Below are 17,325 nucleotides of genomic sequence, written 5' to 3'. Positions count from 1 at the left end.
ATGATTACAAAACAATTTTTTCAAATGGATGACCCTGTTTTTTCAATGGCAGTCAAAAGAACATCAACTTTTATGCAGATTTTCATTAACATCTTCTATATCTATCTCTTACTGTTTTTGAAATAATCGCAAAAAACAGAATTCTAGCTCATTATTTTTATTTTTAATGAAGTAAACTTTCGAAAAATACGATAAAATTGTACAATTAATTTAATAAAATATCCTATTTGTTTACCATTTTCATTCAAGAAGTTCAAAATTCAGTGGCAGACTGACTGACTAAACTTTACATAATTTACTAAGTTGGAATAAACTACAATTAAATATTACTGCTTTGCTGCTTATTCGATAATGAACCAGCTAAAAACTAAATGAAATATTAAAGTTTGACAATTGTTGACCATTTTGCAAGGTCTACTTGATTAACTATGAAAATTACGAAGTAAAATCCGTTTGTTGAGATTTTTTTCAAAAACTGTAAGAGATAGGTAAAGGACGTATTGATAAAAGTCACCACAAATATCGATATTCTTTCGATTGCCGTTAAGAAAATAATGTCGTTCCATTTAAAAAAACTGAGTTATAGCAGTTTTTTTTAAACCATTTTGAAAAAATCATACTTGCCATGAATTTTGACAGTTGACAATCTTGAAAAACCTAGAAGATTCTTCAAATCTTCGGTTAATAAATGCAGAAAAACTTATTCACTTATCGCAAAAAGTTTAAAGGCTGTGACATCTTGGATAAACCTTGCAAATGAAAATTTTAACCAAAAAATTGACATATGTCAAAAGCTATAACAGATAAGTACCAACAACTTGAGTAAATTTTACTCAGCTTGAGAATGTGAGTTCAAATGTGCAATAAAAATGTGTGGTTACTATTTAAAACCTCAAACTTGGCGCCAATTTTTTGTAGTTCCGAAAGCTCGGCCATTTTGAAAATAATTTAGTTGAACTTAAAATGGTCAATTTGAATCGAATACAAAATTTTGAAGCTCTAGCTGTTTTAGAAGTTAAAAAGTTTCTGATGTAGGCCTTAAAAGAAGCACCCTGTATAGGTCTAGTTTTTTATTTATTCACTAAAAGTTTTGAAAAAAAGTTGGAAAACTTAAGTCCTTAAGTGACCAAATGGTAAACTTTTTCATCAAGACTAAAGGTCAGTTTACAGAAACGTCATTAAATTAATCTGCAATTAAATACGTGATTTAATCACGTTAATCAAGTTAATCACGTGACCAAATTGAACAAATTTGGTTGGTCCATTCGCGTTGTTATCTTTTAACAACGTATTAAATTTTAACAAAGCTTTCTATAAACCGGCTCTAGAGGTCGATTTATAGAAGTTTTATTAAGTTAATCTGCAATTAAATGCGAGATTAACTGATCACGTGACCAAATTGAACAAATCTGATTGGTCCACTCGCGTTGTTAAGCTGTAACAACGGATTAACTTGTAACAAAGCATTCTATAAACTTAAAAGAATCACCCTGTATACCTCAACCACATAATACAAAATTGGCTCGGTGTGACGTTTAGAGCCGGTTTACAGAACATTTTAATTGCAATTAAATTTTAATCGCGATTAACTTGACATTTGTCAATGCATTTTAAATGGCAACTTAATTCGAATTAGTTTAATTTTGAATTAAATCTTAATTTCACTTTCTGTAAACCGGCCCTCAGTGTCCCAACTCTCCCAATAAAGGAACTCGAGTTGATATTAAATAATTGTCAAAAGTGACAATGAAAGTTTTTTCCACCGACTCGATTTTTCACACATTTCTTCACTTCGTGTTAATTGTTATTTAATGATGAGTTGCATGTCTGGCGACCGTGACGCCAAAAAAATCGCCAGTCTTAGTGACTTTTACCGCGTTCAAATCAAATTAATTAATAATTATTCTTGCCTCAGATGAGCGTCTAGACTAATTACGAACCGGGAAGTGTTCCCTGTTGTTACAGAATTTTCTTCGTACGGTACTGGAATTAAAAATGCGAGATAAGACAATATTGGTTGATTGGTGCCTCCCGAGTGGAACAATTTAAAAATTCCTTATTAGTCGTGCTTGCCTTGCTCCTGCATTTTTATAAGTTTAAATTTTATTGTATGTAAATATAACCAGGCAGAAACTGAATCTTCCTGGTTGAAAAAAAAAAGTAAAACACGACGAAATTGTTATGAGAAAACAATATAAGAGGAAGTGTTTAGCAACAATAACTTGTCGTCTCATTAAGCCAGTTGGAGCTTTGGAGAAACTCCTCTTAATTTATGTAACAGAGTTTAAATAAAATTATTGGAATGTTATCGCGGCTCGGTTTCGAAGCACTTCAGCGTGAAAAAAAGGCCGCTCCGAGAAGTAGAACGCGAAATCTATTAGACAGTCAAGTACTCACCCCTGGGGGAAATTTTCTCGCAAATAAAAAAATACCACCGCAAAACTTGAACCGTGGGCAATGTCATTGTAAGCAAAAACTTGTGTCACTTTTTGACAATGTGTGTGTACCTTTATTCTTTTTGGGTATCCTGATCGAGGCCCACATGTACGTTTTGGTCTTGATCCGTTCGGCTTCCTTCGCGAAAATGTCCATCTCGCTGTTGAACTTACTTTTCTTGCCTTTAAAGCCCATTTTGTTATTGTTCACGTCAATGACACTAGAACTGAGCAACGACGAGAGCCGGTAAAGGGGGCCCATGTGACAGCCCCGGCGCGAACCTCACTCTCTTGTGAATTTTTCAACACTGGAGCGAACACGCGACTGGAAACTAAGCGAACTTTCTTCTCGTGTGGACTTTCTATTGCGGCGGCTGCCCCCATAGCTTGCTTTGTACAATCGACAGATAGGCTTACGGCAGTTTTGTCCCGACTGATTTAGACAATGTCAATGCACGAGTTATTACCTGATAAGTGACAATAACCACGCGGGTTCAGTGCTAAGACAACTTCCGTTTTAGCAAAAAAATTGGCGCTAAGTATAGGCCAGTAAAGCTTCGTGAAAGTGTCATTTTTGTTGGAACGCTGAAAAACGCCTACATCGCGATAATTAAATAATTATTTTAACAGCCGATATCCCAAGCTTTCTACGGCAAACACTCGGATTTGCATATTTTTTCTTTGGAAAATAATGTCGCCTTAACAATGTCTCCACAATTGTCTTTGCGTGAAAATGATTTCAAAATTCTTTAACAATGGGACAAAATTGTATTACATCACCAGTGGCATAACGCTATATTTAATTTTACCCTCCATGGACCGAATAAAAATTCGTATTTAAAAAATACTCAAAAAATTATAATTCCCATTAAATAATAAATAACTAACATAACCAAAGAATTAACTGACCACTGAGTGTTTAGTACCACCAAATGTGAATGAAGTTTAACACCACTTTCGTCTTTTTTAACGAAAATCACTAGTTTAAATATTTTTTTTACTCTTTTACTAGGAGATATTATAAATACAGACTTATTCTTTTAGAGCCTACATTAGAAACTTTTTAACTTCTAATATAGCTAGAGCTTTAAGATTTTGTATTCATTCTAAATCAACCATCCTGAGTTCCACTAAGTTATTTTCAAAATGGCTGAATTTCCAGAACTACGAGAAATTTGAGCCAACTTTGAAATTTTAAACAGTAACCACCTATATTTATTGCATTTTTGAATTCGCCTCTTGAAACTGAGTAAAATGTAGCCTAGTTGTTAGTACTCATCTGTCATAGTTTTTGACGTATGGCAAATTTTTTTGACAGAGGTTTATTTAAAATATTACAGCTCGTGAACACTTTCTACTATGTGAATAATCCTTTTTGCATTTGATGCCAAAAGTTCAAAGAGTCTTTTCAAATCTTCAGGATTGTCAACTGTCAAATTCCAAGGCTACTATGATTTATTGAAAATAATGACTAAAAAATGATTATAAAACATACTTTTTAAATTGAATGATCCTGTTTTTTCAATGGCAATCAAAATAACATCAATTTTTATGCAAACTTTTATTAACATCTTCTTTATCTATCTCTTACTGTTTTTGAAATAATCACAAAAAACAGAATTTTAGCTCATTATTTTCATTTTTAGTCAAGTAAACTTTCAAAAAATACGATAAAATTGTGCTATTAATTAAAAGAAATGTTCAATTTGTTCACTATTTTCATTCAAAATTCGATGGCAGACTGATTGAGTTACTTTACATAATTCACTAAGTTTTAATAATACAATAATTAAATATTATTGTTTTATTGCTTATACGATAATCAACCACATAAAAACTAAATAAAATATTGAACTTTGACAATTGTTGACAATTTTGCAAAGTCTACTTAATTAACTACGAATATTACAAACTAAAATCCGTTTTTTATGATTTATTTCAAAAACTGTTTGAGTTAGGTATAGGACGTATTGATAAGTACCAAAAATATCGATGTTCTTTTTACTGTCGTTAGAAAAATAGGGTCGTTCTGTTTGAAAAAACTGAATTACAGCAATTTTTTCATAACCATTTTGAAAAAATCATGCTAGCCATGAATTTTGACAGTTGACAATTTTGAGAAGTTTGGACGACTCTTCAAACCTTCGGTTATCGAATGCAAAAAAAATTATTCTCTTATCGCAAAGGGTAGAAGAGCTGTGATATTTTAGATAAACCCTTGCAAATAAAAAGTTTAACAAAAAAATGACATATGTCAAAAACTATGACAGATAACTACCAACACCTTGGGTAAATTTTACTCAGCTTGAGAAGATTAATTCATATATACAATAAAAATATGTGATTATTATTTAAAATTTGGCGCCAATTTCTCGTAGTTCCGAAAACTCAATTATTTTAAAAATAATTCAGTTGAACTCGGAATGGTCGATTTGGATCGTATAGAAAATTTTGAAGCTCTAGCTGTTTTAGAAGTTAAAAAGTTTTTAATGTAGGCCTTAAAAGAGTCATCACTGTCATCCGTCATCATGTATAGGTCACATGTCTATCATGTCTAGTTTTTTTATTTATTCACTAAAAGTTTTGAAAACTTGTTTCTGCTATTTGGTTTAAGTTTGGATTAAGCCCAAACAACTTTTTCTTTGTGGTAAAAAATTATCCTAGTAAAATCTGGAAAACTTAAGTGACTCAATGGTCGGTTTATAGAAGCGTCATTAAATTAATCTGCAATTAAATGCGTGATTAAGTGATCACGTGACCAAACTGAACAAATCTGATTGGTCCACTCGCGTTGTTAACTTTTAACAACGGATTAACTTGATACAAAGATTTCTATAAACTGGTCTTTAAAGTCTTATGAAAAGAAGTATACCTAGGTTTTTGGGATAAAAATATGTTAGCCGATTACTGCTGATTATAATAAGAAAAACTCAGACTAATCAGTGCAAAAAAATTGTCATTTTTAATTTTTCAAAAATTTTGAATCAATCTTTTTTGTGGTGCCTTTTGTGGTTTAAATTATCGTAATAAAACCTGGGAAGTGATAAACATGTTGAATGTTTCCATCAAGATTAAAAAAATGACCCTGACAGTACCAAAAAAGAATCTGTCTGAAACATTTTTGATGTTGCAAAAATTGTCAAATACTTACTGATACTTTATAATGAATATTTACAAAGCTTGACCTCCTAATTTTTTTCTACTGCAGTATCAGATTCTACCGATACACATTTGTTTTATCTATTGGTAAAAAATATTGTAAACTAGTGTTTTTGAATTAATAGAATTTTTTTTGGGTCGCTAATTTTGCCAAACTTTCACGAAACAGTTGCGTTTCTTGATGAAAAATGTGCCAATTAATAAAACGCAAAATATCTTTTTTTCGAAATAATCTAGTGAATTTTCAGCAAATGTGTCCCAAAAACACACACTAAATTTGAATTGTTTTCAGGAGAGCGCATTTGCTATTCTCTCTGGGAACATTCGAGAGCATTTATTAAGTTTGCTCTTGATAGCTGACATTAAATTTCTTGTCGAGAGAAAATTCTATTTAAATGAACACATTTGTTTGTTTACCAAGCAGCATATAAATGCGCGAAAGCTTCTCCGTTTTACCAACGGTCTAAATTGCTTTTTACGATAGTTTTAAATCAGGAAGCACAATGTTCGCAACAATTACCTCGAATAATAGCACTGAATGGAAATTTCTGAAGGTCTAGATCAGTGCAATTACTCGTCTTTGTAATTAATCGGTTTAAAATGAAAGTAGTTAAGATGCTTATCTCGCAATCTGATTAATGGTATTTGTACGTACGTAGCGTAAGTAGCCTTAAATAAATCAAAACTCGTTCAAAATCGACAAATCCAGTCCTGCAATGAAAGTAAAGTCAAAGAGCAACAACCTTTTTGACACTCGTATGAAAAATACTAATTACATAATTTAGCGGTGAATGTTGGAAACGCAGTTTCAAAATTTTGAAAATCTCCTCGAACATGTGTTCGAACTCGAGCGTTTCCCTTCTGACAAGTGTACAACTTAATTAATTGTGCTCTTCGAGCTCCGAGCATCATATGGTAAATTAATGAGCTGGTCTTAGCGTCATGTCTTGAGCCATTAATTGCGACTTTACCACTAGATAACTCCAATATAATTAATACGAAACTTGTGCCCGATTTCACTTTGAACTACTTTTTAAAAATCTAATAAAACTATTATAGGCGATCTTTTATCAAAGTCGGTGCAAATGACACTTTGTTCACGTAAAACACGTCGTAAACACAGAATCCCACTAACCATGCAAAAAATTTCATTTTCTGATACTAAACGAGCTATTATTTTTATTATAATATTTAGCACATTAATTTTACTGCCACTTTTCTTTTTATAACATAATTAATTTTATGAATTTGCAGACACGTGTAATAAAACTTTCAAACGAATCATTTGACCAGAAACGTTAGCGAACGCCTCTTGAATCAGTGACAAATTAACTCCATTGTTGGAGCAAATGTTTAGCGAATTTTTTGCGCAGGTACTAGAAAGTCAAAATATGATTGATTCAGAACCGGTCAAGTCGAAAGTAAAAGTAAAAATAATCATAAATTATATGAGAAGATTACTATGATTTGTATCAAGTTTGTGGTTGTTAATTGGCGTGAGAATACGTGATTGAACACAATCGTGTGTGCATTGTGATGTAAAAGTAAACCGCCTCTTGTATTATGTTAATCAAACATAAGACAATTACCATGGCCTTAGGAGGACGTGATTTACCAATTTTATGGTCGACCATGTCACAGACAATAACGTTTAACATTAATGGACACCTTCTTGCGTAAACTATCATTCACAAGCTTTGTTTTTGTGTGAGCGCTTGCTTTATTAAATTGTACAGTGTGGAATTTTTAACTTAAACTTGGATATAGACAATTTTTGTAAAAATTCTAGAAACAGGTCGCTGTTTGTTTTTTCTTGCCCATCATTTGGTGGATATGGTTTTTCTTTATCTGCTGTCAAGACTGCACAGCCACCCACAACTTTTTTTTTCAAATGTAACGGTATGTCGTGTGACAGCTCATGTAAAAGAGCACTTCGAAAGTAGTACAACGTACTATTTGTTTTCTAAATATTGTCAATGCCCAAGTGATAAAAAATTAAAGCAGTGTGGAATTATTGACTAAAATAAAATTTGTAATTGTAAAAAAACCTGAAACAGGTCGATTTTTTATTTTCTTTGCACATTATTTGGTGGATGCGGTTTTTGCATATCTGTTTTCAAAAATGCACAGCCACCTGTAACTTTTTTTTTTTCAAATGTAACGGTATGTCAAGTGTCACCTCATGTGAAAGAGCACTTTGCAAGGAATAGAACGCACTCTTTGTTTTCTGAATATTTTCAAAGCCTACGTGATAAAAAAGCGAAAACCAATTTTTATGAGTTGAAATTAGCCAAATCACATTGGAAATGTTGCAAAATGCTAGAAATTCATGCTACTAACGTTATGTTATTTCCCGAGAGAGGAACGGTGCCCATTTTGAACAATTGTTGCATTAAACATTGTTCAACATATAAAATTGACTTTTATTTTTTTATCACGTAGGCTTTGAAAAAATTTAAAAAACAAATAGTGCGTTGTAATGCTTGCGAAATGGGCTTTCATACGAGGTGTCACTTGACACATACTATTGCATTTGAAAAAAAAAGTTAGAGGTGGCTGTGCATTTCTGACAACTGATAAACAAAAACTTTATGCATTAAATAGTAAGCAAGGAAAAATAAAAATTGACCTGTTTCAGCAATTTTCACCAAAATCGCCTAAATCAAAGTTATAAATTTTTTCCAGTTAAAAATTCCACGTTGTATTATACAGGGTGTTTCGTCTAAACCCCGCATTAGAAATATTGGGAGTTCTAATTATGATAGTCATCTAAAAATTTGTATACAACTATAATCTCTTAGGTCCTACTCAATGAAAATATTTTCAAGATGGCGACACTTCCGGTTATACCGGAATTCCTTATTTCGAATAGAAAGCTATATTTTTTTATATGTTTTTGAAATATTAAAGTTATTTTAAGGTAGTTTTCATAAAAGCTCTCCCTATATCTAAATTTAGCCATTTACGAAATATTTTGAGTTTTTAATTTTTTTTTAATCTACAACTTCCAATTCAAAAATCAATAACTGCCATTTTTCAAAATTTGGTGATATTTGTCAGCTCATTTGAAAGAGGAAGCCTATCTTTCCTTTGATGTTTTCAAATTTCCAAAAAAAATAACGCACTCCAAATTTTTAAAGTTAAGTCTGCAATACTTTAAGCATCCATAACTAATTTTTATTTTTTATTTCACTAAATAATATAGAATTTAATTTTGCATCCCTATACTTATATTTAATAGTTTTCAAGTTACAATAACTTTTTCTTGCAGTTGAAAAATTCATAAGCCACAGGTCTGTTCTCATACTTTACCATGGAAACGAATGAAAAAACGTGAGAAATTAAAGTTTTTTAAACCAACATTTAATGAATTTATTTTGTCTATCGAACAGAATTTATCGTTTAAGTATAATCACAAATATTTTTATATAATGAAAAAAAAATCATAACTTGAAAATTATCACAGATAGGCATAGAGAATACTAATAAAGATCAATGTAGAACAAAACTCTCCTCCATCTAGTAAAATAACAATTGGAACATGCCATTTGAAAAAAAAAAGTTACTTGAAGTTGTCCAAACTTAACCTTAAAATTTTCGGGTTTCTTAACTTTTTTCCAATCTTGAACACACTACAAAACAGATATGGGCTTTTTCTTTTAGTTTTCTAAATATAATTTTAAAATCTTTAAAACTAAGAGAGTTACCGATTGTTTAAGTGACAGGTGCAAATCCAAAAATTTTCAAAAAATCCTCAAAAAAGGTTTAACTTAGGTATAGAGAAAGCTGATAAAAACTCCTTTAAAATAACTCAACTAATCCAAAAACGCAGTGAAAATCATAGTTTTCGATTTAAAATTAGAAAATTATTAGCGACTTCCGGTATAACCGGAAGTTCTGCCATCTTGAAAATATTTTCATTGGACAGAACTCAACACATTATGACTGAATATCAACTTTCAGATAAATATCTTTATTAGAACTTTCAATACTTCATTGTGGCGTTTAGACGGAACACCCCGTATATAGAGGGTCTAAGGTGCAGCATTTAATCCTGTGAGTGGAGTGGAGTTGCCTCGAGGGCGAAGCAACAACCACACAAAGAATTTAGACATTTTGGTTCCGAGGTATATACGCTATTTTTTGTCACTTCAAAATTATTTAGTTTTTTGCACTTCCGAGTCTAAAATTGATATTTAGTTTCTGTCTACAGGAACTAAACTGGATCATTTACTCTCTAGGGATTAAATATGCACTGAACCCCTTAGAGAGTTCATTTATTCCCTGTGTAAACCGGAAGAGTAAAAAAAAATATAATTGTGCAAAGGCACTAACGTTTTTTAAACATTTGATTGTTGCATCTTTATTTAACCCCTTTCAAACACGTAGTAGCAAAAAAGTGTTTTTATTTCAAAGATATCGCCACTTTCTAAAGACTCGGCTATAAAAAGTAATAATTGCACATTTCACCGAATTTGATTTTTGCGGTGTAATTAATAAGCGCGCCCATCCACCTACTGGGTGTTCATTTCCCGCGTGGGTTCCCACTTTCCGTTATCTAAATTACGACTCCATAAATCGAAGAGGAACAAACTGGTGGTTCCGTTAACGTCGAAAGTAAAAGTCAAGCAAGCCATTACCATATTATTTAATTTTTTCGGTACCATAATGCCAACTTATCGTTGACCACAAATTATGTCAGAGTTTTTCCAAATTTATTTCGCGTGTTGATGTTGTGCCTTTCTCTGGCACTTTCGTCGTGCGTGGGCGTCGCTCTATATCAACAATTTAATAAGTCGAGCCAGTGGCACAGAACTAATTCGGCCTATATTCAGCTCGGATTTGAAAAAAATCGAGGTCGGAACCGTGCTTTAAATCCGAATAAGAAAGCTACTCGAAATACCTGTCTACAAATAGAAGCACAATGGCCAAGTTAAACACAGGATGTGCTTGGAATTTACCGAATTACACCGACCTTTACGATTGTTACGCCTTATCTATCGAATCTTGCTTACGTAACACGAGTGTCTGATTGTAAAAACAATAGAGAGAAGTAAAAGTTTCTTTGTGATGTGTTTCGGACGGTAAATCTTCGCGGAAGACAAAAACATTGATGTCATTTTTCGGACACCTCTTTTTATTGTATTAATTGGCGAATAGCATTCTCACGTTTTCACTGGCAGTATTGTTTCAGTTGAAACATTACCATTGTTACGAATTATTAATTGTCTTGTCGGAGATGTCAAATAACTTACCTTTAATTAATGGCTGCTTCTTCTCTTTAAGGCTTGTCGGGGTTCGTTTTGGTTTGTTTTCACTCAGGGAAGTTGTTGGTGTTGTCTTCTTAGCTGGAAAAAATGATAAATGGCTTACTACACATGCACTAATTACACCAAATGATTCAAAGTTATGTGATGGCCTGATTACGAACAAATTAGGTGAAAATCTAGCTAAATTTCTATACTGTTGGATAATTGGGTTTTAAAAAGGCAGCTGCTAATTATTTCCGAATTAAATTTCATTTCATTTGATAAATTTCAATCAACTAAAATTGAATTAAAGAGAGGAACTTGTTGGTTTTTAATGATGTTATTTGCCTTTTAAGCTAAGAAACGATTCTGAAGCGCTTTACGAATTTTGACCTGAACTTTAGTGAATTCAAAAACTTCCAAATTTTAAAAGCAGTTCCGCTAATTCCTCTTGGGTCAGCGTCTCATATGAAGTCTTTCTTGCTCAAAATAATCTTACTAAAAATAAGCTCTAAAAAGTAAAAATGTAACATAGGTGTGTTTACAAAAAAAAATCAATATTTTCGGATTTTCCGAAGGGTTTCAAGGTATCTTTTAGAAGTACAAATTACGGAGGATTATAACTTAGGAGACGAAATGAGATACAAAATCGCGGGATTTTCTGAACCCAAAATAATAGTACGGTAGAGTAAAAATGAGGGCGCTTCAAGCGTTATACCGTCAATGCGCCAAATCGTTTTAAATTAATTTAAATCCAACCAATTCACCAATTACTTGAAAAAAATGCATAAATGATAAGCTTTCCAGTACTAACATACTGAGAAAAAGTGACGAATAAAATTTTCATAAGAAAAATCAGAAAAAAGTTATTTTAAACTTAAAATTTGCGCTTAGTCCCGAATTTTTCAAGACGCTGCGAATACGGTTAAAGACACAAGAAAAATGTAAATGAGAAATTTGTAGAGAATTAAATTTCCTTTAAAAAAGTCCGCGAGACCATATCTCTATCGTTAACGGTTTAGGCCCTAAAGACGTTCAAAGACGCTAAAGCGACGATTCGTTTCATTTTACCGGTGGTCAAGTAACAGAAAGTTAATTTATACCTAAACCGTTGAAGACAGAAATGTGGTCTCGGGGACTTTTTTATAAGAAAATTAATTTTCTACAAATTTGTTTCTTACAATTTTCTTGTATCTTTAACCGTATTCCCAGCGTTTTGATAAATATGCATCGATGCGCAAAGAATTATCAGATTACGATCCACCTTATATTTTTGCGAACGCTGCGAATACGGTTAAAGATACAAAAAAAGTGTAAGGAACAAAGTTGTAGAGAATTAAATTTTCTACAAAAAAGTCTGCGACACCATATTTTTATCTTTAACAATTTAGGTTTTTAGGCCAACGGCAAAATAAAGCAAATCCGTCACTTGAGCGTCTTTGAACGACTTTGGGGCCTAAATGATTGAAAATCGGGGCATGGTCTCGCGGACTTTTTTGTAGGAAATTAAATTCTCTACAACTTTCTCCCTAACATTTTTCTTGTCCCTGTAGCCGTATTTGCAGCGTTTTGAAAAATATGGTGCAGAGTGCATATTTATGGTTAGAATTTTTTTTAAATACCATTGCTCCGCAAACTTAGTCGGTAATGGAACAACTGCGCTCTCTGGTGATATTAACAGAACTATAGAGAACAGAAACGTCTTATTTATACGTCGTTTCATATCCTAACCTTTAGATATCCGTAGTACAAGTACATATTAAAAATTTAAAATCGTTAAAAAAACGAATTTCCGAATATACAAAGTGAGTTTAAAGTAACGCCTAAAATAAATATATTTGTTGTGAGTCATGTTTCAAAAAAATCGTTGAACAGTTCGATCTTATTCTTGAAAATACTACATTTTGACACCATTGTAACAGTGTGACGTCTTTTGAGTAATGACGTCTTTTTTAATTTTTTTAAATGGCAACCGACATGGTTATTATTTTCAATAGTATACTTCTTTATCTTTCTGGCAAGTATAACATAAAATTTAAAAATAAGTTTAATAAAAAATCAAAAAAGAAAAAAATATTGTAAAAAAATTAAAAACTTATTGATAATTAAATTACACATAAAAGACTTCATATTATCGATTTTGCTTTATTTTATAAGGGGCCATTGTTTGCCTTGCTTTTTTAACAAATATAATAATAAAAGATGGATTAATTCAGTTAAATTAACAGAGAAAATATTCGAAAACTATGGGTCACTATTTTCGATAAGTAAATCGTCAACACCAGAAGGCATTTCGTTAATTAAATATCGAATGGATTGTGTGTAAAATTCGACATTTTTAAGATTTTAAAATTGCTACCGACCTATGAAGAAGTACCTACTATTAACAGAATGTACCTACTTTGAACTGTAGTATTTTGTTCCCGGAAGTAAAGTATTTACTTCAATAAGTAAAGTAAAAATACAACAACTTTTTCAAGGTCATTGTTCCGCAAACTTAGTCGGCAATGGAAGAACTGCGCTCTTTATTTTTACGTCATCTCAAATCCTAACCTTTAGATATCCGTAGTATGAGTACATATTAAAAATTTAAAAATTTCGAAGATACGAAAAAAGTTTGATGAAAGTAAGAATAATTGTCACGACCGGATCTAAACATATTTACGATAAAATGTGCCGAAATATCGTGATGTTTCTTAATGTAATTTCATCCAAATAATTTTGAATTAGTTATGCAAAATTTATAGAAAAGTGTAGCCACATAAAGACAAAATATGCAGGATTTTAGTTGATTTTGAAAAAAAACGCGTTTTAAGGATGCCTAAACAAATTAAACTAATTGATTGCTTATTTTACTCTCAAAAATATTAACTGTTGTGATCAATTAACTGTTGTAATAAAGACTGAGTAGTCATCTAATGGAAATAGATCCTAAAGTTCAGTTTAAACAAACAGGTAATCGAGGAGAGTATATTTATCAAGCTGAAATAAGGTTCAAATCAAAGAGAAATTCAAAGCTTTGTTTATGGAGTATGCAACCAATAATATACAAGCCGTTCGTAGGCAGCACGTTAATCAGGCTTGTGTTTACACTGTCTAATTTAAAATCCCGCTCGGTTGGAAAAAACGCGGCGAGGAGTCGTCTTCTCAAAGATAGTTATTTCCTGTTGCATGTTATTTAAAACTTCACAGCTGAAGATTCCGCTAGGTGGAACAAAATACCAGCTGTGTCGTCAGGTGACTTCCACCTGTGTGTTCACAAGCGTCTAGACTTTACTCAAGGGAACCTGTTCAACACTTGACAAAATGATAAATAGAGGAGGAATCCAAGAAGTGTTGATTCTGTTGATAAGAATGACTCGACTAATTGGAATATTTCCAAATCGTGTGTACACGACGAGATAAAAATAAATTAATAGGTGAACGTCTAATATTTGTATATTTACAAACTGTCGGTCTATCTTGGTCACAATTAAAATTGAAGCTTCCGCTTAAATTTTCCGAATTTCGAGATAAGAAAACAAATACGACTTACTCTCGTTTTGCGATGCTTGCCTTGGTAGCTTCGAAGCGGTTAAAACTTGAGTAACTTGAACCACTTCGCGTTTCTTGGACGACCCTGGAACAAAATGCCCAAATTTAGAAGAAAAAGTCAAAACAATGACAGATTTATCGTGTTTTTGACCCGTCTCACCTTTCTTGCCAAAACTACCGAACCGCTCCCTAGTGTGTATCCTTTCGGATGATGAACGATTTAGTTTATCCTTCGAAGGATGTTGCCCCATTTTTTTATTCAAAATTTAATTCGAACCATAATTTTATTTAAAAATATCACAGATGGGTAAGTGTGTCATGATGCTGACAGCGATAATTTATAATTTTCTATAAAAAGTCCAGTCTTACAAATCATCCTCGAATAGATGTCTTCTTTCAGAAGAGTGAAGGTGACCATGAAAAATCATTTAACTGTAAAATTCGAGACGAAGCAGGTAAATAACCACACGAACTTTGAATATAAAAATTGAACAACACGGGTCTTATTTTAGTCACGTATTTCAGAATTCCGCTGCCGTCTCTATACAGGGCCGCAAAAAGAAACTAAAGTCTGAATCAAAAGTTTCTTTAGAAAGAAAATTGATTAATGCATTATTTAAGTCCTAACTACGGAGAACTATCCGATTTTCGTAACCCAAAAAAATAATACGGCAGAGTAAAATGAGGGCGCTGCTCGACGCCAAATCGTTTTTGATTTAATTTTTATATTAATAAACTATTTTGGTAATGAAGGTGATTAATAAACGATACTGTTTAAAGCACAAACGAGCGATAGCGAGTGAGTGCCTTTAATATTTAGTTGAGTTTATTAATCGCCCATTAACAAACGGGTTTATGATAATATTTTTTCGTTGACAAGGGAATTTTTATCGATATATCGATATACAATGTGTTCAAAAATGGTCGTTCATCAAGTCACCTCTGAAATTTGAACGTAATGTGCCGCTTAGTTTAAATTGTAAATGCCGTCAGAGTGGCAGATCCGGCAAAATAGTGTAAAAACGCTTTGAATGTAAAATAAGAGAATACACAACCACAAAAATCACGGAAATATAAAACACAAATCAAAACAAACCCTTTATCTGAAAGAACTGCCCAAAAAATGCAAAAAAATTGTGAAAAGTTAATTCAATGATTTGACAGAGATGACAGTACTGAAACTACAATAATCATTTGAACAAAGCGGCACATTGAATTTAATTTCCATAGTCGACTTGATGAACAATCATTTTTGAATATATTGTAGCAAAGGCCGATAAATATCGATAATTATCAATATTCCGACAGATTTCGATAATATCGTTTTAGTTTAGTTTGGAGTTAAATTCATAATTTAATTGTGCAATTTTTTTTATAAAGATCGACCAAACACGTCGATTGTTGTTTTTAAATTAACATCTTTTAATAGAAAAATTGTGTTGGAAAAGTCATCTGTTCTGGAACTAGAATGTAAAAAAGTTGATAATATTCTCAAAAAAAAAATTGTACAAGATTCTATTTTTTGTACAATTGTTGAATAGAGAACTGAAAAATGTAATAAAAACCAAAAACAGTTGAGGTTTGCCAACCCAAAAAATTGAGGATGACATCAAAGTTTAAAAACAAATGACGTCACTAACAAAATTTGTATGTGTAAAGATGGTGATTTAAAATAAAAAATCGACAGGTCCAAGCATTTTTTGCAAAAACATTAGCTTCTTAACTATAAGTACAAAACTTTATGATCTCTCTGTATAATTTAGACATATATGTTTTTAACAAAAAAAAACAAGTATATTACCATTTCAACTTTTTAAAATTTAACAGTAATATTCGTTAGATACTCTCATTTATCTATAAATACCCATATTTTTATCGATATATCGACAAATATTGTTATTTATATCAAAATATCATCAAAACGTCAAAATCCCAAAAAACAGTTACTTAATGAAAAAGAGTATATTAATGAGGTCTATTAATACATATTTTTTTAGGTAAAATAATTCATTAATATCGAAATTAACTGTCAACAAAAAAATTTATTTACTTGGAAAAAATGTAGAAAAGACCGAATTCGTTTCATTTTACTGGTGGTCAAGTAAAATAGAAAATTAATTTATATCTAAACTGCCGAGAAGAATTTGATCCTCTACAACTTTTTTGTATTTTGAACCGTATTCCCAGCGTTTTGAGAAATATGCGACGGTGCGCAAAGAATTATCGCTTAGAATTATCAATTTGCGTTCCACCTAATATTTTTGCAAATGCAGCGAATACGGTTCAAGATACAAAAAAAGTGTAAGGAACAAAGTTGTAGAGAATTAGATTTGCTACAAAAAAGTCAGCGACACCATGTTTCTATCTTCAACGGTTTAGGTATAAATTAACTTTCCAATACTTGACCACCGGCAAAATGAAGCAAATCCGTCACTTGAACGTCTTTGAACGACTTTGGGGCCTAAATGGTTGATGACAGGGATATGATCACGCGGACTTTTTTGTAGAAAATTTAATTCTCTACAACTTTCTTCTAAACATTTTTCTTGTATCTGTAACCGTATTCGCAGCGTTTTGAAAAATATGGGGCCGAGTGCGAATTGGTAAAAGTTTCAATTTTCTTTTAAATATAGTTTATGATAAAATTTTTGCATTATGATTACGTCTTACTATTGAGAATTTAATGCTCCATCTGCCTGTATTTTGTTGTTTGCTGTGTTTTAACCGTTATGCAAATACAACCATTTTTTCAAATTCATTGCTCTGACGGTAATGGAACAAATGCGCTCTCTGGCGACACTAACGGAACTATGCAAGACGGTAACGTTTAATTTGTGCATCCTAACTCTTAGATATCCGTGGTCCTCACGATCAGTTCAAGAAACAAAAAAGTATTGTTTGATATTTCCCAAAATAAAACCGCTGAAACCCTGCTTTTCACCAATTGG

The 17,325-nt window shown here is 32.0% G+C and overlaps 1 protein-coding gene across 2 annotated transcripts in view; it reads right to left on the bottom strand.

Annotated features, from left to right (window-relative positions):
* The window catches only part of LOC659034 (CAP-Gly domain-containing linker protein 1), a 69,119-nt gene that overhangs the window by 18,912 nt on the left and 32,882 nt on the right, over positions 1-17,325 (bottom strand). For both annotated transcript variants that reach the window (XM_008199614.3, XM_064355232.1), the window contains exons 5-6: positions 14,379-14,462; positions 10,850-10,942 (exon numbers count right to left, since the gene is read on the bottom strand). In XM_008199614.3, the coding sequence (XP_008197836.2) occupies positions 10,850-10,942; positions 14,379-14,462 (177 nt within the window). The remainder of the gene's footprint in view (positions 1-10,849; positions 10,943-14,378; positions 14,463-17,325) is intronic.

The sequence above is a fragment of the Tribolium castaneum genome, chromosome 2 (assembly GCF_031307605.1).
Source record: "Tribolium castaneum strain GA2 chromosome 2, icTriCast1.1, whole genome shotgun sequence".
Lineage (NCBI taxonomy): Eukaryota > Metazoa > Arthropoda > Insecta > Coleoptera > Tenebrionidae > Tribolium > Tribolium castaneum.
Note: the sequence above shows the minus strand (reverse complement) of the source record. Positions and strands in the feature narration are given on the sequence as shown.